The sequence below is a fragment of the Cyanistes caeruleus genome, chromosome 9 (genome assembly GCF_971803275.1).
Source record: "Cyanistes caeruleus chromosome 9, bCyaCae1.hap1.1, whole genome shotgun sequence".
Classification (NCBI taxonomy): domain Eukaryota; kingdom Metazoa; phylum Chordata; class Aves; order Passeriformes; family Paridae; genus Cyanistes; species Cyanistes caeruleus.
The window spans coordinates 18,060,865-18,084,260 of NC_141709.1; the positions used below are offsets into that span (position 1 = coordinate 18,060,865).

The 23,396-nt window shown below is 36.3% G+C and overlaps 1 protein-coding gene and 1 long non-coding RNA gene across 14 annotated transcripts in view; one reads left to right on the forward strand and one right to left on the reverse strand.

Moving 5' to 3' along the window:
* EVI5 (ecotropic viral integration site 5) overlaps positions 1–23,396 on the forward strand; it is a 78,180-nt gene that overhangs the window by 40,479 nt on the left and 14,305 nt on the right. For all 9 annotated transcript variants that reach the window (XM_086901906.1, XM_086901907.1, XM_086901909.1 and 6 more), the window contains 5 exons: positions 1,917–2,057; positions 2,586–2,744; positions 4,331–4,477; positions 7,209–7,304; positions 18,349–18,444. In XM_086901906.1, coding sequence (XP_086758032.1) covers positions 1,917–2,057; positions 2,586–2,744; positions 4,331–4,477; positions 7,209–7,304; positions 18,349–18,444 — 639 coding nt within the window. The remainder of the gene's footprint in view (positions 1–1,916; positions 2,058–2,585; positions 2,745–4,330; positions 4,478–7,208; positions 7,305–18,348; positions 18,445–23,396) is intronic.
* LOC111932799 (uncharacterized) overlaps positions 1–23,396 on the reverse strand; it is a 77,130-nt gene that overhangs the window by 30,938 nt on the left and 22,796 nt on the right. For all 5 annotated transcript variants that reach the window (XR_015290431.1, XR_015290432.1, XR_002866337.2 and 2 more), the window contains exons 2-3: positions 15,124–15,213; positions 1,350–1,485 (exon numbers count right to left, since the gene is read on the reverse strand). This is a non-coding gene — a long non-coding RNA (uncharacterized LOC111932799). The remainder of the gene's footprint in view (positions 1–1,349; positions 1,486–15,123; positions 15,214–23,396) is intronic.

Here is a 23,396-nt window from a genome sequence, read left to right on the forward strand (position 1 = left end):
CAAAGTTCTATTTGCGCTGAGAAAAGTTTGTAAATAACTGATCACTTTTCTTCTATTCCTGAAGCCTGCTGTAGTGAAAAACTTGGATTCTGCTTAAGTCTTGACAGGAAACATCAGTTGTTTCAAAATAATATTCTGCAACAAGAGCAGTGGGCTTAGAGTGAGCATTGAGATTATGTGAAACTAAATAGTTTGTGAGGGTAAGAAGAAAGGATTCAATATTAGCATTTCCATCCCATTATGGACAGGGAAAGAATCCCTTCACTGTTTGGTATCAGAATCTCTGCTGCTTTTTGGGTGCCATGCTAGCTTGTAACTTATTGATGCCAGAGTTCAAGCTGTACTCAAACCTACTGTTAAATTTGCTTCTTTGAAGCAAAATTTAACTGCAAGATAAAATAGCAAAAGGAAGAAAACCTCAATAACTGACCTGATATAAAGCATGCTTTTCATATCCTGTTGTACTGGCTTTGGAACTAGTTTCCTTAGGAAATTTTAACAAGCTATATACCTAGGCTAGAACTTAATAGCAAGTTAGATTAACCCACTGGAATCAAGATTTATTTTTCAATTATCTGATGGGCTTAGTATTAATAGTGTGTTAGTTCTTACTGTATTGACCATTGCTAAGAATTCAGGATATAAAGTATTTTTCAAAATTCAGGAGACTACTTCGCTTCATCAGTATGGAAACAACATACAATGAAAACTTACCTGTGAAGAAAAAGTGGAATAGTGCGGTCAGTTCCAGTGTACCAGACAGACTCAGACATACAGTAATATTTCAGTCTGTCACAATGAACTTATGCACGTGAGAAAGTGGCTGAAGTGAACTCCCTCAAATTCCTCCAGTGCAGCTCTTTACTGCTGTTAGTGATGAGTTGTGTAATCTGGGGAGCTTTTGTTGAATAACCTGAGATTTGCATGGCCATAATGACAGTATCATAAACATTCAGAAACATACCCTCTCATTTCCTGTATTTACCAATACTCAGATCCTGTGATTTTGAAGCATGGAATGCTAATCAATGGCGGTTGTGCTGTGTTCTGTTAATGCTAATCATGTGCTTTACTCAACTCTTAGGAAAACCTGACAGCTGTCACAGTACTATACATCTGCAAAAGCACTTAATTTTGCTGAAAACAACTACTGGGAAATAAAAGTAGAAAGTGATGAAGAACAGTTCAACTTTGAATATTTGGTGACCAATGATTTGTTGTAGGGATATTGTAGACAGCCTGTCCATTTTCTTACCCTCTTGTTTTTTCCCCAGGTTTCCATTATTAGGATTTCATCTCTGTTTTGCTTTTCCTTGTGTGTTCACATTATCTGTTTAGCCTTCACTCACCTTTCTGCTTTTTCCCTTGTGTGTCCTTGCACTTTCATCTCTAAGACCTCTTGACTGGTTGTTGTTCGTAAATATTAACAGATGGTTCTTTTGTCAGCCTATCTGTTCTCCTTTTCAAAGGCTGATGATCTACTTCCTAAAAAATAAATTTTCATTCATTATTTTTTCTGTAAACCTAAACAAATGTTAGAGATTTAAGGTGTAATTTAAGTTCCCTGTTTGCTTTACTTTTTATCAACTAGATCAAAACCTTTCAGATTTCTCTCCATATTTTTGATGATGTGTTCAAACACTGTAAATGTAATTTTTTGTTAGGGATGCCATTCAGGGAAATCTTGAAGTCAGAATACCTAGAACTGCTACCTTATATTTTTTTTTTTTGTAGTTGGCAGTTATTTATACACACTCACTATATCCAGAAGCTTAGATTTTTGATGATTTTTATTTTGCAGAGGATGTGCACCTAAAGTTTTCTTAGTTATTGTTCCATGTCTGTGTTCTTGGTCTGGGTTTCACTAAGCACAATTTTATTCAAATACATAAATAAGAGGATGGTCCTTGTTGCAGAGGAACAGCTCCCTCCCTGATGAGGAAAATGTTGCCAGACTACAAGAAGAACTGATTGCAGTAAAATTAAGAGAAGCAGAATCTTTGATGGGTCTCAAAGAACTAAGGCAGCAAGTCAAAGATTTGGAGGAACACTGGCAGGTATGGGTAGCAATACACTTTTATGAATTTTTATTTTCAATGATAAAGCAAAAGACTATAAAATTTTGAGTTACTGAGATGAAGTAGAAACTAATGATAATGGATCAAATTGCTGAGGTGAGAAAACCCTTAAATTCAGCTGTAACAAGAAACTTAACTTCAAAAGTATGTTAGAAATTGGTGCCTAGCTGTCAGATGACAGAGGGCCTGTGCTACCAGCTAACTGTTATGGTAGGAGGGAAGTACCTGATCAGTGCTCCTACTTTGCTAAATGTTAGAAAGGGCTAGAAATAGACAAAATCTCAGGATATACTTGCAATTCACTGACTCTACTGTAGCTGAGAATTAATGTGTTCAAGTTTTAATTGTCTGTTTTAAAACCAGTAAGTTTCCATTGGTTTTTAGCTTTCAGGATCAACAGGGAAACTCTAGCTATTTGTCCTCATATAACTGTGAGACCTTAGATGAAGTTAAGAAAATTACCAGGAATGATCAAGCATTATCAGCAAAAACATGCTGTTTTTCTAGCGTCATTTAGCTCGTACCACTGGAAGATGGAAAGATCCTCCCAAAAAAAATGCAGTGAATGAGCTACAGGATGAGCTGATGACAGTGCGGTTGAGAGAAGCAGAAACTCAGGCTGAGCTGAAAGAGACCAAACAAAGAATGATGGAGGTGGAGACACAGGTATGTTATTTAACACTAGGACATGTGGATTGAGCTGGATGCTGGCAGTTTGGTGTTAAATGATACATACCTGATTGATGATCTTCACTGCTTACATGTAGGACTTTAGTTCCAAAATGTGGGATGTTTTTACTTCTGTTAGATGGGGATGGGAGACTCCAGTGCATGCATTCCAACTTTAATGTCTCTTTTTTAATCTTCTCCAGGACTATGCTTCCTGAATTTCTAATTTGGGTTAGTTGATAGACACTGAATGTGTGTGCATCTTAATTCATTACATTTTAACAGGTGTAATAACAACAAGAGTATGTTTAAGGTGTTTTAAATTTCACAAATCTAATTGGCAATTCTGATAATAGTAGTAGTTAGATAGCAGTGTGTGCTTTTGTGTGATGACATTGGTGATTTATTTTCTGCTGAGGTCATGAATCTGGTTACTGAGCTGTGGACTCAGCAAAGCAGCTGTGTATTGGGCGGGGGGGGTTTTATCACAAGGTTTGCCATTTATGTGCCAGAATAGAAAAGCGTGGGTTACTCCTGCTGAGGTTTGTGCAGAAAAGACAATCATACCTTGACTGCCAAGATTTTTTTTGTGTAACTAGGGAATAAGTTGCTAAGCACCTGCAATGAAAGCGCACTGAAGAGGTGAGTTCATATTATATTAGAAAACTTTCACTCAAGTTAATAAGCACAATGTGTTAATGATTGAGTAGGATTTGTAACAGACTTCTAAGAAATCTTCCCATGAGATACCTGCTAAATGTTACTTTTTGAAAGAGATTTATGCATCCAAAAAACTAAACAAACAACAGCTTTACTTGATAAGGTTCAGCAATTCCAGAAACCAGGAGAGCATGTAAGGACGTACTATTGAAGAGAGATTAACCAACTGCAAGGCATATGAAGGCTTCTTTGACAGAGGCACCACTTGAACAAGTTTCCTCTTGCCTTACCTTTCAAAGTTTTCTCTAACGTGTCAATATTGTTTTGGTCAGTAGGGGGCGTAGAGATCCTGCTGTCTGGCTTACATGTGTTTGGGTACTTCTCACTTGAGTGTTTCACATGGAGTCTTGGTGTGTGCTCTAGCTGTCTGTCTGTCATCTGAGAGCAATGCCATTCTCGTGGTATGGTGTGCACAGCTTTGGGTACAAATGCTGTGACTTGTACATGTGCACTGATCTCAACTAAGGTGCCGTGTTGCTTTGGGGAATTCACTGGACAGGGAAATGTGCACAGTATTTCTGACATACCTGATCTTTCCTGGTGCACAGTGCAGTTAGGATACAAGTTCACAAAATCTGCCTTACCTAGGCAACCAATTGGGGAAAAAGAGATCTACTGGAGCTTTCAATAATGCTCTTACAGTGAGTCATCTGTTTAAGAACAATTTGAATATCCTGGTCATAAACAAAATGTCATGCAAACTTTTCTGATTACACTTGGACACCTCTGAATGCTTTTTCATCAAAAGTTTTTTTATGGTAAATGATCTCTAAGTCTGTTTTGTCAGACTTCAGGGAGTTAGATCAATATCCTTTCCTTAACATGTATTTTGCTTCCTTTTTTTTTTTTTTCATAAATTTCAGAACCAGATCAATAGTAATCACTTAAGAAGGGCAGAGCAAGAGGTTACCAACCTACAGGAGAAGGTGCAGTACCTTTCTGCACAGAACAAAGGACTTCTGGCTCAGTTGAATGAAGCAAAACGTAGACAAGCAGAGATTGAATGCAAGGTAAATAACATCCTGAAAAGAATACTTGTGTGCTAATATATGTATATTTTAGTCTTGTCTGCCATTGTTGAATAAAATTGTACCTTAACTGAGATGCATAAATCATAAAACCAAAATTCTTTTTACTGATTTTGACAATGCAATCTTGAATTTACCATCTCATAAAAAACACTTGAGGTTTTGACAGAGCTGTTTCTTTGTGGTCCCACAAAGATAAACATTTACTTTAAAGCATGGTTCTACTCAGAAAAGTGTCTGTGTATAAAAAGACACTCCTCAACAACAGACTCTTTCAGATTCTCATTTTTCTTACTGTCTTGCTGATTCCATTTGTTTCTAGTGGGACCTGAATATATAGTGCAGCAAAGAAGTAATTTCTGCTGACTCATCAAACTCCATCACTTTTAGGAAAAAAGACACTGAATCTTAACTAGAAGAAATTGCTTCTATTGACTTCCTTGTTTGCCATAATCTCTGGTTTCCCAAGTACTGTTTTTTAACATTGAAATTATTTTTACTGATTTTTTTTTAATAATCACAATCTTGATGGTGTCTTTTTCATGTAACCCGTAATGTACTTTGTTTGGTTAGTTTTTGATACTGAATGTGCTCATTAATCCTTAAGGGACTGAGAGTCAATCTTCTGTTTTCATGTTGACTATATATAGAGCAATATGTCTTTAACCTGATAAATGAGTTAGTACATATAACTATTCTCAGTGGGATAATACATTTGTAGAACAATGTTCTAGCATGGGCTAGAGAAAAGTGTGACAGTAATAGACAGAGCACCAGTCATATTCTTTGGAGATTCTGTGAAATTCTGAAAGTAGCTGTGGTCAATATTCAGTGAAATATCTTCACTGACATACACTAACATTAGATCCTGAACCTTGTTTTGCAGCTAATAGAAAAAGATTACAATTTACACTGTACAATGTTTTACAAGTAATATTTGATTATATATCAGAAACAACAATAATTATTCCTGATTCTATTAATAACTGATGTTGGATTATTTTTTTTCTTCTGTTTTTTCAAATTGTTTGAAATCATGTTCTAGTTTTATTTTTGTCTTGGCTAGGCAGCAATATTTCTACTGTCTCAAAAAATATATATTTGGATTTTCAACTCCCCAGTTTTATGCATAATAGACTGGTATGTTATTTCAGGACCCTGTGTTTTTCTTTTAAAAGGTATCTTGAAATGCTTAAGCAGAAATAAAAATTTTTGTAGCCAGTTGCATCTCATACCACCTATACGGCAACCATTTTTGTCACAGGTGTGTATTGTTATGTTTTTCCCTTTTTATCTGACTACTGCTTCTACACGAAGGACTCAATTTCAATTTTTTTTCTTGAAACTCACCACTCATCTTTATAATCAGTTGTGCTAAAGAATTTACAACTTAAGATTTGTGCCCCCACCCAGTCTTGTCTTTCCTACCATATCAACTTCTGTGGTAATTATTGAGAACATGTTCTGTTTCAGAGATAAAGCATCAGTGCCATCTAGAGCAGCACTATTGACTCATCTCTGATACCAAAGTCAAACCAAGCCAGTCTTTCCTTCAGCTTTCAGTTAAATACATGCAATCCTGTGGACTTGTCGGTTTGGCTTCATTTGAGCAATTATGCAACAGAATTTAGCAAGAATGGCTAAACTTTGGCTAGCACATGATAGATTTCTCTGAAATGGGCTCCACTGATTACAAATGCAGTTAACTGGGTCCTGTAGATTATCCACCTCCATTACAGAAATATTTCAAAAAAAACCAAAACTGAACAAATAGCATGTTTAGAAGTAGCTAGTATGGATAAGCTTTGATACGTTCGATTTGATCTCAGCTCTACTGTCTAATGAAGGGTGATTCAGTACTGTTAGTTTGCAGAACACATTAAAATAACTGAAGTGCTTGAACTGATTTGCAGTAAATACCGTTTAGTTACACCAGTCAGCTATAAAAGTGTACCTGAGCCTAATTTCTTCCCCAGAACAGTTTGCTCTTTAGCTGATAGTATTGCTCCCTTATTATCACTGCTTTCTCTCTGTGGCTGTACCAGGCTGCTGACAATATAATATTGTTGTGTGCTCTGAAGTTTTGAGGACTTGCCTCATAAAACAGGATATTTTTTTCTCTTTTTCAAACTCAAATTACCTATCATTTATAGACAGATTTGTAGGTTAAACTTACAGTGGGAGGCCAATTGTAGGTTATGTGCATTAGTATTTTATTCTAAAATGTCTTTGTTATATACTGTGATTAAGCTGGAGTAAATGAGGTTAAGAATACATTTGCTTTTGTATTTAATTTTTAAATTTTTTTTTAGGAGAAAGGAAATGATGAAATAAGTAACTCTTGCGTAGCTTTGCTGTTTCTATGCATATAAAGTCCAAAATTAAAGCATAAGCTGGTTTCTTTTATTATGATGATTCTTTTTCTTAATTTATAGTATAATATTTCTGGAAAACAAGACAGTTGTTTTCTGGACCTTGAAATTTATAACAGCAAGTTTTCAAAACTGCACAGATTTTTTTTTTAGATTACTATAGTTTGGAGTTTATATTAGATTATTACATAATCCTCCTATGGGTTAAAATTAAATTTGAGTTCTTTAGAAGTTTGCATAGCAGTGTATTAAGTTTTCTCAGAATTTTGGATAAAAGCAGTGCACAGTCTTTAATCAGCTAAAACTGGTATTAGTTAGCACCCATTTCTGACTTGTTTCAGAGTAAAGAAGAAGTGATGGCAGTACGGCTCCGTGAGGCAGACCGCATTGCAGCTGTGGCAGAACTCCAGCAGCATATTGCTGAATTAGAAATCCAGGTAACAAGTGATGGCATTAAATGTGAAACTTCATACTGATTAGATTTTGTACTTAGTGAGTTTTTTTTTCCTCTACTGTATTTGTTCATTAGCCTACTGTGAATACAAGGCACTGCCTTTGCCAAGTGGGATAATGCTGTATTGCTGAATTCCTGTACAAGTGAGGTCTTAAATCTTACTTGGGCACATATTTGTGAGCTATTAATAATTCCTTCTTTACAAATACCACGTTAAAGGCAACGGTCTTTTTAACTCTGACTTCTCTTTTGTTTTTTGCTTATAATTGGTGGTATACTTCTTACCAATTAATAGATGAGATTGAAAACATCCTCTGTCCAAAAAAACATGCATACAATTTTGATTCCAGCAACCTTTTTTTTTTTCTTCTGTGCTTACTCTTCTGCTATGATCAGTATTGAAGGGTTTATTGTAAAATTCTTACTCCCTTCATGTAAATCTTGAAACCAGAAATATTTACTGCTACCACACCACTGTAGGATCTCAAGGGGCATCCTCTGGCCTCTGTGCTGTTCCTTACACTTTCAGTTCCTTTCGGAGCTTTCACTGTCCCATGAACTTGCTGCTCCCTTGATGAGAAAACCAGAAATTGATGTGCTTTATATTTTCTTGGCTTTGAGAAATGTCTTACTGTAGTCTGACCTTTCTGTACTTGTATACTGTTGTGCTCTCTGAATTCTGATGCAAAGTTTTTCTTGGTTATTTTTACTGTTACAAGCTAGTTACTGTCTGGTTTACTGTTTTTAAAACTGGGTGCTGGTATCATGTTTCTTCCCTCTGAAATCTTTCCTTTGAAGTGATGATAATATTGTTTCAAAGCCACCTTTTCCCTATGATTTCTCAACTAGTTGTATCTTTTTCATCTCTTCCTATACAGAATGTAGAAATAAATTTCATTGTGATTGCATAAAGAATTCTTGCTATATTTCCTCTAGTGCAGCAAGCATTAAATTTATTGAAAGTTAAAGCAGTCATTTCTTTAAATCATAAAATGCTGTGATCAGTAGAAATATCTAGAAGTATGGTAAGCGTTGCATATGAGTCATTTATCATCTAGTAAGATAACAAAAGTGTAGCTAAGTTAAGGTCAATCTTCTGCTCAAATTAACATTTAAAAAAATAGAGGGGAAGTTTAAAGGTTTCTTCAAATGATGTGATTTTGTAGGTGGGAAGTGAGTACTCATTTTGCATTATTTTTACTTTAGCACAGATTTCAAATCCCATCCTGCTTCCATTATTTGATTAACACACATCTCTCAAAATGTAGTCATTATCTTATGAAATGGTGACTCCCCTAATGATCAGTTGTGAATTTTTTGATAGCTATCACATAATTCAAATTGTGTTCATTTTTTAGTGTAAATACATCTGACTTGGTTTTCTGTTGTGTGACTGATCAAACCATCCATGCTCCATCATTTTATTGTTCTCTCCTATTCCCTTTCCATATTTTGCTTAAGTTTGGGATCTCAGAATTGAATGTAGATTTTAATACCTTGTCATGAGACAGAAAGAAGTGCAGGAACATAATCTATTTTTTGACTCTAGCCGATACACCCAATGATCACACTGCTCCTGTTTTGTCATAATATTGCACTCTCTCAGGTTCAGTTGTTTATCCACATCATCTCCTTTCTTTTCACAAGTACTATTTTGCACAACGCAGGTTTTAGTTATGTTTTTAATATTCTAGGTTTTTTGTTTCCTTCCAAAGTGCATTTCAATTTCCAGTCTTTATAGTATTCTCAGATTATTACTTGCTAATGATTGCTTGAATTTGATCTTAGTAAAATTCTTGATTTTCTTCACAAAAGTGAGAGTGGCTGTGCTTTCTTTGTATACAGTGTGGAGTATGAAGTAATTTTTTGGCTGAGGTTCGCATTCATGGGTTTACTCTGTTAGGTTTTTGGTGAATATCTGATCTCAAACTTGCAGTAGCAGGAAAGATAACTTCTTCAATTGTGAAATACAGATTTTGAGTGTGAACTTTATAGTATTTAAATCTAATTATTTAGCAGAAATAAGTTCTTCTAATGTTAATTTATTTTTGACCCTGTAAACATTACTTGAAATGCTTTTATTGAACTGTGATAGATGTTTGGATTTTTTTAAGAGTCTAAGCAGGTATTTTTGACTAGTGTGTTTTGGCAGCAAATATGAAACTTATGATCAAAACTTCCTTTTTGGGTACTCATGCTCAAAAGCCTTTGAAACACCTGCACCAAAAGAAATGTAATAAAGGAGTTTGAAATCCTGAAGTCCCAAAGCTTGTAAATTGTAAAATATGCAGTTGATAATAGGACTTAAACAAAACAGAATTTTAAAGGAAATTGAAAATCTAGATAATGCCTTCCTCATTGGAGGATTTCTCTTCTGTTAGCTTATTGCTGTAATTGCTGTCACCTCATGTGGGGACCGAAGGCCCGTTTAATCAGAACTTGCCTTGATGACTTGAAATGAAGTTTTTAATACCAGAAATACATGTAGCCAGTCTTGGTGCATAGGTACCAAGATTAAAGTACAGATGCACAGAGCATCACAAATAGGTCTGCTTGTCATGCTGTTTCAAAGCTGATAAAAATGAAGGGAGGAAGTTAACCTACCACATAACCTTCCCTTTTTTTTGAGGGGGTGGTGCTTTTCAAAGAAGCTCAAGGGATTAATTTCCAGGTCCACATGGGCCATAGCAATGCTTAACTTAAATTGCAAGGTTTTCTTTTAAATATTTATGTAGGTGTAGGTGCAAGACAGTGATGTTAAATTTGTAACACAGAGTATCACTACTCCCACATAAGAACTGATCTGACAGCACACACACACACACATGCTAGATTTAAATCACAGTTTCTGGGTCACTCTTAGTTTTGGTTAGTGACAGGGATGGAGAGTGAACTATCATTCAATAACAGATGTAATTCTGCAACAAGTTGTCAGTTTATTATGACGTTAAGAAATTATTTCTTAATATATTCTAAATGTCACCTTGTCTTGTTTGAGCATTCAGTTCATGATACTGAGCTTTTAAACTTTTGTGTAAGTATATTGAAATGCAATGAGTTGTCCAATACATGATGGATATTCTTTCTTTAGACTTTCCATGCAAAAATAGCATGGAATTGAAGTATAACTGAAGTTTAACTTATGTTGCACATCACTAAGCCCCAGAAGTGACAAAGAAAAACCCTGATGTTATAATCCTGTTATGTGGAAACAAAGGTTTGTCAGCATTTGTTCACTTCTCTATCATGTCTTTATTTTTCTCTCACTTGCCAGTTCAGCTTATGTTTGGGAGGCAAACGTAGAATTACAGAATGGCTTGGATTGGAAGGAACCTTGAAGATCTTCTTCCTACCTCCTTGCCATGGGAAGGGCAGCTTTCCTTAGACCAGGTTGCTTCACCATCTTCCCAGTAAAGAATTTCTTCCTAATATCCAATCTCAATCTACCCACTTTCAGTTTAAAGCTATTGTCTGTTGTCCTATGACTTATACACCCTTGTCAAAACTCCCTCTCCAGTTCTCTTGTAGCCACCTTAGGAAGGGGCTTCGAGGTCTCCTTGGAGCTTTCTCCTCTGTTGGCTGAGCAGCCCTGACTCTCTCAGCCTGTCCTAGAAGTGCTCCAGCCCTCTGGTCATCTTTATGGCCTCCTCTGGACTCACTGCACCAAGTCTGTGTTGTTCCAGTGCTGGGGACGCAGCAGCCCCTAAGTGGGGTCTCAGAAGTGTGGGGCAGAGGGGCAGAATCCCCTCCCTCAAGCTGCTGCCCACATTGCTTTTGATGCAGCCCAGGACACGTTTAGTTTTCTGGGCTCCAAGTACGCTTTGCCAATTTATGTCCAGTCTTGCCCACTAGCCCCCCCAAGTCCTTCTTGGTGAGGCTGCTCTTGATTCATTCATCCCCCAGCCTTGATTGATATGGGGGCTTGCCGTGATCCAGGTGTAGCACCTTCTACTGAGCCTTATCGAACCTCATGAGGTTCCCATTGGTTTGCTCCTAAAGCTTATTCATGTCTCTCTGAATGGCATCCCTTCCCTAAAACAACTTGGACATATTTAGCAGATTTCTGGGCTTTGAACAGGACATTTGAGCAATTTATTAACAGATGAAGGATGGATTTTTGGATGACTGGACTGCTATTTTTTGTATTTCCACACTGAGGAGAAGCATACATAGAATCATACAATTATTGACATTGGAAAAGACCTTTAAGATCATCAAGTCCAACTGTTAACACAACATTGTCAAGTCCACCACTAAACCATGATCTGAATTGACACATCTACATCTTTTAAATACCTCCAGGGATGAGGATGACTCAACCACTTCTTTGGGCAGCTTTGGTTCTAATGTTTGACAGCCTTTTCCATAAAGAAATTTTTCCTGACATTCAATCTAAGCCTCACCTGAGGCAACTTAAGGCCATTTCCTCATGCCATTTCACTTGCTATCTGGGAGAAGAGACTGATCCACTCCTTGCTATGTAACCTTTCGCATGGTTGTAGAGTGCTAAGATCTCGCCTCAGCCTCCTTTTCTCTGGACTAAACACCCCCAGCTCCCTCAGGTGCTGCTTGTAAGCCTTAGGCTCCAAAACAGCTCTGTTGCCCTTCTATGGACATGCTCCAGTACCTCACTGTCTTATCTTGTATGAGGGTCCCAAAACGGAACACAGCATTCAAGGTGCAGCTTTTACTTTCTCACTAAGGTTAGAGGTTTACACCCTACAACTAAATGGCTTGTCCTGGTCAGGTTGCACACAGTGTGATCCTGATTGTCTCATCCTTTCCTAAGATGAAAAGAGCCAAGGAATGGATATTGTCTATGTCTATAGTAAATCAGCAAAGCTTCAAGTTTGTTTCCTCTGGAAGATATTCTTTCCTTTTTTTTTAGCTGAACTGAGAGCTTCAAACTGCAGCAAGCAAATATTTCTGGCCTAATAATAAGCAAGTGTTCCTTCTGATTGCATATGGGCAGTCCTCTTGGTCCACTGAAGTTGGTTTTTTGGGGTTTTTTTTTTGGTGTTTTTTTATTTTTTAAGCTTTTCCCTACAGTAATTGAAAGAATAGAAAAATGCAGGCAAGGTTAAATCATTTACAGGCTGCAGTCACGCAGCTGCCTAGGGTGAGGGGCACTAGACCAGTGGAAGTGTAGGTAGGTGTGGAAGAGTGGGGCAGCTGTAGCCTCTGCTTGGTAGCTTAATCCCTTTCCCTCAATTTCTGTGCAGGCTGGTGACATGTAGTACCCTTTGAAAATTACCCATGGCTGGGTTGAGTTGGGTGCTATAGAGCATATATAAAAGCTAGTTTTACATCTGAGTAATCTTAAAGCAAAAAATATCTGTAAGAACTAATTCTTCTTTTTGTTAGGTTGATCTGGACAGAGAGTAACATCACTTCTTCCTGCTGTGTTTCCTGGCAGATTCAGAGAATTTTGTCACGTTTACTCTATCTCTAACCCGGTCAAAGCTGCTTTGAGAACAACTGTAAAGGAAATCCATGATTGTGCTAGTAATCTCCCCACAGTTTAAACTTTTAGCACTATTTCTTTAGAATGAAGCCTTTCTATGACCTCTGTTTAATAACTTTTCCAAGTACTTACTGTTCAGTAAAAAAATTGTTTCCATCTTTTCAAATTACAGGAAACACTTTTTTTACTCTTATCAATAGTGGTGTGTGATGTTAGTGATGTGTTTTTTGAAAGTCTAGAATGAGTCACTGTAAAGTCACTGAAAGGACACTAGTTACCACATCTACCCTTCTGAATATACTTCATTTACATTTTTAATGCAATGTCTTTTGCCACAAACTAAGAATTTTAAAGCCTCTCCTGAAAAGAGGCTGAGGCAAGTTGTTACCAAGTAAATATTTCTAAGTCAGAAAAGATCAAATTAAGGGTGTTAGGGAAACATCCTATGTTCTAGTCATTTTTAGTAATGATGTTATCTGAGGAACAGCAACTGTCTAGTGTTCTTGGATTTTGACTGCCTATGTAAACATTTTTTTTCTGTGTTTTTAAGTTCACAGTTATTAAAATGAAAACAACCCTAGATGCTTTCTTATTATTTAAAATGGCTTATTTTTTTATTGATGGATATTTCCTTTCCTATCTGATGTGATAATTTAGTGTTTCAGAAAACTTGTACTCCTCTTGGGATGAAACATCTGCAACCGCAATTCGATTACACTAATCTTCTGTACCTTAAACTCTGATTAAGCAGGAAAAGTTGGTTTAAGGCCTCCAGTGTTTTTCAGGTGGTTTCTGGTGATTTATTTATTTCTTGTATAAACCCTTTTCTATTATGAGTACTAAACTTGATTTTGGGAGGCCATTATACAGTAATGGTTCCAGGTATTTTAAATCAGCATTTTTCTTAAGCAGTCTGTCCCTACACTCTTGTGTTGCCAGCTACACATCCTGGCCTGATGCTGATTGAGTTTGAAAGGTCTCCTCATGTTCAGGAGCTCTCAGTAGCATCAGGTGGTTTTTTGAGACTAGCTGCTGTTTCTTCACAAGATGCTTTTCTCTTAGAAAGCCAGACAAAAGAGTATTTAAGTGTGATATGAAAACCATAATTCTCAGCTGATAGTTTTTGGTGAACAGAATTTTTCCTCATTTTAAGGAGCAAAGTTTTGGAGTGCAGATTTTTCTTCTCAGGAGCTCTCAGTATAACTCTTGGTATGCACACAAGTACAGTCACTCTACTACTTCACAGCAGGATGAGAGAGGTGAGAGCTTCCAAAACTGTGAAGGGGCCTAAGTGAGTTCTGTTTTAACAGTGGGTTTTTTGATCTATAGAGCTCACTTCCTGCTTTGCTGCCCGTGCTACTCCCACTGTATGCACAATCTCTGGGGCAGGGGGTTGGATTGTGTATTGGCTGTGTACACTGCTGCAAGCATCTGTCCCTAGAGTCGAGGTGATACCTGCCACAAGGGTGTTTGTTACCCTGATACAGATTTCTAACCCTGGTGGTGCTGTTGGAGCTGGTCTGCCAGAAGACACTAAAAAGGAGCAGTTAAAAATCTTCAAAAACAGTGAAATTGAGATGATGCATCTTTAATTACACTGTAATACCAGTTGGCATTGCTTTTCTAAAAACCTTCTGGGAAGAGGAGGTAGGCATTGCAGCGGTGCCAATACGCAGATGCAGTACGCCAGGGATGTGGGTGTAGAGAGATTCATTCACATGTGACTGCAGGATGTTTTAAACAAATTCCTAAATTCTAGAATTGGCTACCTTTCATTATTTTGCAATTCTGATAATAACCACACTTTGCTTATTGATATGTTCTCTGATGTTTTTCTCTGTATATTTATTTTAAATTTAAAATGACTTGGATTTGCCTAGCAACCAGCTAGTTTTTGTTGTGACTTCTCCAAATATCACAGATTCGCTATAATAGTGCTCCCTCTCAGCACCAAAAAACCAAACCAGCAGCCCACATCCTATGTGTATAACTCCAGGTTTGAAAAATTAAACATTGAGATTACTTTATGCTTATGCTATTCTCTTTTAAAAGGTGTAGCATTCATACCTTAAACTTAAAAATTTTAAGTGGAGTCTTAATATTCAGTTTTGAATCCATATTGTTCATCTGAGTGCTTTCCGTAGAAGCACAAAGCTGCTCAAGCACAGTAATACAAAACTATTCAAGCACAGTATACAAGCAGTGCAGAGTTACATGTCCAGTTCCTACTAAAGCAAATGCCACAACAGGAGGCATTAAAAGAAATTAAACTGCACAGAAGCAATTTAATTTTTCATATGTTGGTGTGACTGTGTAGTAACTGGTAGTATGGCCTCACCTTGACTACTGTGTGCAGTCCTGGGCTGCACTATTCCAGGATGTGAAGGTCCTTCAATGTGTCCAGAGGGTAATAAAGCTGGTGAAAAACCTGAAAAAAAAAAAGTCCTGTGAGGAGTGGCTAAAGATTTTGGGCTTATTTAGTTTGGAGAAAAGGAGGCTGAGGGGTGGTGGTGTCAAGCTCCCCTAAGAAAAAATTACTGTTAAAGAATATTACGACCAAATTAAGTTCCTCACATTAAAATTTGCATTAAGTTCAGATCACTTTCTAACATGAAATGTCACTGGAAGGTTAAACAATTTGGAAGATCATGGTAATACTTTGTACTTGTCTAAAAATGTATGTATTGATGAGACATATCAGTCTCATTTCACAGTATTAAAGCATATTGAGTAACTTAAAAATCATAATATGACATAAAACTTTGAAGGACTTTTTTGTTCATTAGATGTATATAAGTTTTCAGCTGTCTACTGATTATTTATTCTTTAAATTAGATTATTTTGATAGAAATTAAAATACATTTTAATGCTGTGCTCTCTGACTCCTGCATGTTTTCCAGTGGTTTGCTACTGGAACTGGAGCCATACTGCTACTGGTACGCTTGCATAAGAATCTTAAAAAGACAATGGCATGATCAACTTAATAGACTATATTTTTCTGTTGGTCGGGGATGACCAGCAGCTGTAAAGAAGACTCTGATACCTTGTCCTAATTTTTTTTTCTATGTCATCCTTCCAAATCATCCCCTGTAGACAGATTTGGTTGCCCACAGAACATGTGGGATTATTTAAATAGGAAGATGATTTTTTTTTTCAGCAAGTTAAAAGGATCAGCTTGCATTTTGAATATTGCAAGAGGACATTACAGAATGCCCTTTAAAGTAAGTTTGTAGAAAATGGCATTGCAGGGTTACTTTTTTTTATTTTGTGAATTGCCAGCTCTAAAAAATCTGTAGTTCTGAAAAGAAAACTGAAACTTACTTTCCTTTTAGTAATAATGGGCAAGCTAGGCTTATGCCTTCCATTCAGCTCTAACTTACTGTAGCTACAGTCAGGTCTTCCATCAGCAAATACCCACAATTATACTGTAATATCTGCATTAACTTTACAATGTTATTTCTAAAATAAAGAGTAACCATAACACCAGTTAAAAGTAATGGAAGTGTGGAATTCCTATATGATATATGAGAACAGCTTTTCAGCTATTTGAATGCCAGACCCAACCCGCATGTTACTGCTTCTGCTGTTAGTTTATATGGACTGACCTTGGAAGTGCCTGTCTCACGGCCTCTTCTGCACCCAGTTTCTACGGAAGCTCAGCTGTTTATTGCACTTCTGTTTTAGAAGTGCTATGGCACCTCAGTTCTATTTCTCCTAAAACCTTGTTTTACTGTTGCATTTTGATTGCATAGTGTGTAGTGACATAGTAGAGTCCATGGAGTAAGAGGCTTAAATGGGAAAGTCAAGGTTTCAAACAGAGGTAAAGGACTTAAGCATTTCTCTCTTATATTCCTGCTACCTCAAGAGATCAGGTCATGCTCATTGTGTGAAATCTAAGTGTCTGACAGTGAGGAAGATTTTTTTCATATGCTTATGTGTTTTCAGTCTGCAGGTTATGTTGCTTTTGTGTCATAGACCAGTAGTCATTCTTGTAGAGAGTTGATGGGGTTAGGCTACATTTGGGGTTTTTTACCTATTTAGGACAGGAACTTGTGTATGTGTGTGATTTTGGCTGTAGGTTACCTTGGAAACTAGGTTCAGGATGGAATTATGCATTAAAGGATCTTGTTCTTCATGTTACAGATTCTGAGAATTAACAGTGAATATGACAAAATCATTTTTGAGCAATTTTGCAATGCATAACTCAATGCAAGTAAAACAAAGCCTGAAAAAAGAGATATTGGTTTGGTATAGCCAATATGACAGTGTTCTACGTTGTTCTCTTCACTCAGCAAAAGGGTTTGGAAGGTAGCATGTTATCTCTCCTCATAGTTTTGTCCATAGGTTTATATTTCAGAGGGGTGCTTTAAATGAATGTCTCCATTATAGCTTTTTGTCTTGTATTTTGACAAACAGTTAACACTTTTCATTCTAAAATGTATTTAATGTCTCTTTTCTAATGACATTCAATTTGGCTGTTGAAGTAAACTGTTTGCTTTCTTCAAGTGTAATTAAAACTTCAGCAAAATGAGCTATAGGTAGAAAAACAAGAGATTCCCATTATATTTGTATTTTTTAATATATTGCTCGTATGTGATTTACAGTTAAGGTAGAGAATTATATAAAACCAAGATGCTTGCATTCTCTAGAGGTGGTGGCTACTTCAGAAATTACTTCTCTGGAAAAAGGCAAGAGCAGAGTTGTTATCAGCAGCAAGTAGAAGACATGGAGTGCATTTCTCATCAGGGCAATTATTTATCTCAGATCTGCCAAGTTTGGTTCAGTCACATTAGGATGTCCCTTAAGGACAAAGATGGAAAGCAGTGCTGCAGGTATTTAGTGCAAGTCAAATATTTTTAAGCATCCTGAAATGTAGGAGCTGCATTTGATTGACAGATGAGAGAAAAGTCATATTCCTCTTTATCTATTTTTGTTTACTAGTTTTTTTTTGATTTTTTTTTTTTACTTTCCAATTTTTCTGTATAGCTCTTGAAGGAGTGGTATTAGGGGACATTCCTCTCTTCATTTATACTCTCTGAAACTCCTATGTGACAAATATCACAGTATTTTGGATGTTACAATTCTTCTTACAGGCCAAAAGAAGCTTGTCTTATGTAGTGTTTCCCAGTGCATGTCCCACAGTGCAAGGAAAGAACTGTTTTGTTCACTCGGAGACAAAAGGAAATGTCTTGTTGCTAAACATAAACTGTACATTAGTGAAAATAAAGTACCCTAAGATATGTTCCATGTATTGATAGTATTCTGTAGGAGAGGTTTACTAAAATGCAATCTCATGTACATAGGGTGTGGATTCCACCTGTGAAGCTGTTAGTTCTTCATGCTCCTCCATAGAATCCTGCCTTGTACTATTGAGAGAATCAACTTGGTCTGAGCCACTGTCACCTCTAGATACCTACTGTAACTTCAACCAAATGAAAGCACTGGGTGGTATCTGGGAATAGCTTCTGTTCATGACAAAAATATGCAGACAGTTAAAATAAGATTTTTAATATAGTAGATCTTTGAATAATTTGAATATGATTCCTTTTTTTAACCAAAACAGAAAGAAGAAGGAAAAATTCAAGGGCAGCTTAATAAATCTGATTCTAACCAGTACATCAGAGAACTGAAAGATCAGATAGCTGAGCTTCATCATGAGGTAAGTGATATTATACTACAGTTTCTGATCACTTGTACCTTTTGTCCTTTCACCTGTGGCAGGTTTTGCTTATTTAATAGTTACTACATCTGTAGTACCTGTTTTTGTTGAAGTATGTTATTTTAAATGAATGCAATAAAAACTCTTATACATTAATCTCGCCTTTAGCATGGAATGTAAGAGAACAAAATCATATTTAGTTATGTGATTTGACATTAAATGTTCCATCTTGGCTTTTCCCTTAATTTCATGAGTTGATCATATTTGTGTTGCATTTACTCCATTTGGAACTACATATATGAAAATAAGCCCCTTTTTGTCTTTATTTGCTACAACTATTAAGGCTACTATAGTTAGAAACTAAACCTCATTTGCGCAAGTAGAAGAATCCCTGCGTAAATTTTCTGGTTCTTGCTGTTGAGAAAATGAATTTTATGTGGTGGTATACTGAGATTGCTTAAAAAAAAAAGGATGCTTGCTTAATATCAGTTAACAGATTTTTAAGTTTTAAACTGCCAAACCCTTCAATCTATGAAATGTCTGTCTTCAAACTTCCTTGCTCTAATAGTTGTAGTAACTTTCTGTTAGTTAAAAAGATCAGAAGGTCTTGAAACCAAAATGGCTTATGTAACTCCTGTGCTCAGTGGCGCATTTCAGTTCATGCTGTGTTGTGAAGAAATGTCTTTACCTAATACTCCATCATGTGCAAAATGCCTGGTCATCTTTGCAGTAGAGTCTCTTTCTAGCCTTTTCATACACAGCTCTGAGAGTGTTGTTTAAAACCATGGGATTTTAGAGCAATTCAACCTAATTGCTTATTGCCTTTTTACTTTTATTAAATAGACACATCTTTTCTTTAAGTGTAGATAGTGTTTTCATAACAATCTGAGAAGGTCCAAGCTTTTAGGATCAATCCCTTGAGACTTATAACACAGTTGAGGATCTTGGAATGTTGTCTATGCTATAGATCACTATGCTATAGATGGAGGATAGTCTCTAGGGCCACCGGTCCAGCACCTTTGCCAATCATTAAGCTCACTTAAAAACAGATTAAAAAAATCAATAACCTGGCTTTCTCCATTAAAGCATTCTAATTAGTTTTCTTTGTTGCTTGCTTGAAGAATTCCAAGAAAGTCAGGTATTTAGTGTATTTTTGTGTTAAGAACAAAATAAGACACTGTACTGACTTTTTCCTCTGCTCACTGTAGGTTTAAAAGGTAAGAAACACTGCTTTGGGGGAAAAGTAGAAATACTCTTGGAAAGCTGTTGCATGATTTTCTCTGTACAATCATTTTTTGTATGCCTGGCTGAGCAATTGAATTGTCATGAAGGCAAGCCATATCGTACATCTTTAATATGTATAAGTTAACATGAACAGGTTGGGAAGAAGATGAGGTTCCTAAGCTCACAGAATAATGATAATTCTAAGTAGTACCAGTGATTTCCTAAACAGTTCAGTCTAGTCAAATCTTTATCAGCATTTCAATTGACAGAAAGGAAATGCTATGAAGAACATGAATTTCAACAATGGCAGAGTTTGAGTAATTCCATGAGAATCGCTCCTCTTCCAGATATGTGCTTTGTGGTGGATAAATTTTTAATTTCAAAACTAGGTAAACACTATAGAAAGGAAATCATTCTAGGATATATAGGAACAGTAAGAAGAAATGGTTTGACATGATGATTTTATAGATCTTTTCTGACTTTAGTCATTCTATGATTTTATGAAACTCTGTATGTAATAGATGTGTGCTACCTTGGCAGCATTCTGCATGTTTCTTTACACAGACTTTATTCAAGCCTGTAGTCTTTGTTTGCTAATAACTTCTTTTTCCCTACCCCCCCTTACTGTTATCTATCTATTTGTCTATTTTAAAATTAAAATCTTAAGAGGGAAAGCAGTGTTTCCTCAAAAAGCAAAATCTTAAGAAAATGGCAACAGGAAGAGGCAAAAATGTTTGCTTTCAACTGGTAAATGTTAGGAGAAGTATAATTCAGTCAATGCCAGTTAAATAAACAACTTCCTTAAATCTTTACTTAAGTGTCTTCATACATACATCCATTAATGACCATGTTCTTTTGGCCAGCTGCTTTGATTCTACTTCTGCAAAAGCTAAAAGAAACGTTACACATTTACAAATGCATCTTCCTGAAGATAGGGTGATGGTGTATGTGACACGCTGACCACAAGCTCCCAACTGGTTAGCATGTAAAAGGCACTGGAAAAGGAACAGAGCTCTTGGTGACTGTATGGTTACCTTTTAATATATTGTAACTGTGTAACTTTAAACTGCACATAAATGCAAATGTTAATTAAAGCACAATTTATAATTTAAGGTGGGAGTGGGAAGGATATTTGTGAAACAAGATTAAATGTCTTGGCATGGCCATCAATGTTGATACTATTTATTTAACTTTTTTTTTTCCCTCACCAGCACTGCATTTTTGCACCAGAAAAGTTGCAGGTTCTCCATCTGAAGGATGGAACAAAATAATGACCAAATCCTGTATTGAACAGGATAGGTATTGAAACTGCAGGCTAAGTCCATATTCTGGCCTTTGGATAAACACTATTTTATGTCTTTGGCCAACAGTGTGAATGTAACTGTTTCTGTGTCAGTGGAGCCTGGAGGAGCTACATACTTTCATTCTGTTCTGTGATACCATCCATCCAATAGTGATGCTACTAAGTTGTGGCAACAGCATGATCAGTCCTAAATGCAGCATAATCCATCCTAATTGCAGAGTTCTTGTGAAAGGTCTGCTGTTCCATAAGTGTTTGCAAGCCAGGCTAGTAACCAGGCAGGGGCAAATCTAGACTATCAGTGAGGAACACCAATAAAGACAGCAGAGGATTACCATGACTACCCAGTGTTTAAAGCTGAATTGTTCACTGAAAGTTGTGTTGGGGGTGGGATTTGGCACAGGTGCAACAAGCTGCTGCTGTACCATCTCTTGACTTTCTGGGTGAGAAAAGTTTGGCCCTTAGTATTCAGGTATTTCTCTCACTCATTCCAATTTGGTAACCTAAATCAGCTATGTGTTGGAACTCTGCATGCTGTATAAAATGATTAATCGATGGATTCAGCTTACAAAGGACAATTGGTTGGAAGTTTTTGTAAGTATAAGCAAAATTTTTTAAAAATAAAATTAATTTGGCCATCTTTTTCTGAGCTCAAAATTTTGCATATTTCTTAAGAATAATGCAGCTTGCAGCCTAAAGGATAAATTTCAGCTGCTTTTATTACTCATCTAGGAATAGTAATGCTACAGTCATTCTTCAAATAATATTATAAAAAGACTTATTTGTAGTAAATTCAAGTTGTGTTCCTGTTACTGAATAACACTGCACATACTGGAGATTGGTAGTATGTGTAACTTTTGTCTAAAAAATCCTTTTTCTGTTTCTTTCTGCTACATCTCTTCTGTATTTTTCTTTATATTCTTTGATTTCTCAGCCTCCTTTGGACTGAATTCTCTTGGGATCCTCCCTCGTGGGGAGTCCTGCTTATCTCAGTTCTTATGGTTCGAAGAAAACTCCCGAGCTTGTTTCTCGTGTTTATTAACAGGTGATCACAAAACTTAACAGATCTCTCCAGGCTGGTTACACAAGGTTAATCTTTGCAATCTGATACATTTCTTTCCTCTGATGGTACAAACAAGGCCTTGTGGCACACTTCATGTCTGATGCACAAAATGGCCCCGAAATACACAGTTCTTTTATCTTTATACCTATTTTTACCCAGTTAACAACAGACACATATATTATTTTTCTTCATGACCCAATGACCTATCACCTCTGTGATGCACTGTGGCATTTTCTATCCAATCACTTACTATTACCCAAAAACCTCTAGGAGAAGAACATGAAGAAAGAAGAGAGAAGGGACAACACCCTAAATCCTCTGTCTTGTCTCCTGTTCTCTAAACTAACTTTTTCACCCAGTGATTTAAAAATACTTTCTAATCTACACACTTACACTTTTAGCTTTTTTCATCTAAATTCAACATTTGTTTTCATGTATCACCATGAAAACATGCTCATGAATTTCATATTATATGAAATTCATTGTTTTTCTGGATCTTATAACTAAGTATCAGAAACAAGGGCACACACACTGTATTCCAGACTCCAACAGTATGGCACCCAAAACTGAACCGATGACCATATTTGTGTTAAATGTACAAGGTAATTAAATAGAAAAAATATGCCTTTTTTTTTAACCATTTAAATGCAGTAAAATAACTATAGATGGAATTATTGGACTTTTGGCTTGTCTTAAGAAGCTGCCTGCCTGATTCCTTTTATACCTAACCAGAGGATTTCTGTAGCATGGTAATCTGAGTTGAATATTAACTACTTCAGAGTAAGTCTTAAACATGTAGTTGATGAACACTTCAGGAGAACAGACAAAATTTGGAGCTTTGAGAACATTATAACCAGAAGTTGTCAACTTCTGCTTTACTAAACTCTAGACTTCTGTAAACTTCTGCTTTACTGGTGAACACTGCAGTGTTGGGTTAATGGTTGGACTCTTTAGAGGCATCTTCCAACCTTAATAATTCTATGGATCTATGCACATTATCTTAAATCTATTTACATGTGCCTCTTTCTTTGCATTGATTTGAACAACCAAATATGGTTTGGAATATAAATATTAACTGTAATTTGTAATGCTATTTAAAATAGTGACTTAATTATTAAATTCCTCAGTGCAACCGTAACTTCACTCAGAAATCAAATACATGTAGATCAATTATTATTTACTTACATTTTGAACTTTAGTAAACATATCTGGTTTTATGCTCATTCCTTAGAAAGCTACTGACAACTATCCTGTAATCTTTACACAACCTATCAGTATTTAAAGAACAGCTGATGCATAATGAAAGGACACTCAGATTGAAGTATTTCTAGTTATCCAGTAGCTAATCCTGTGATAAGTCATGTA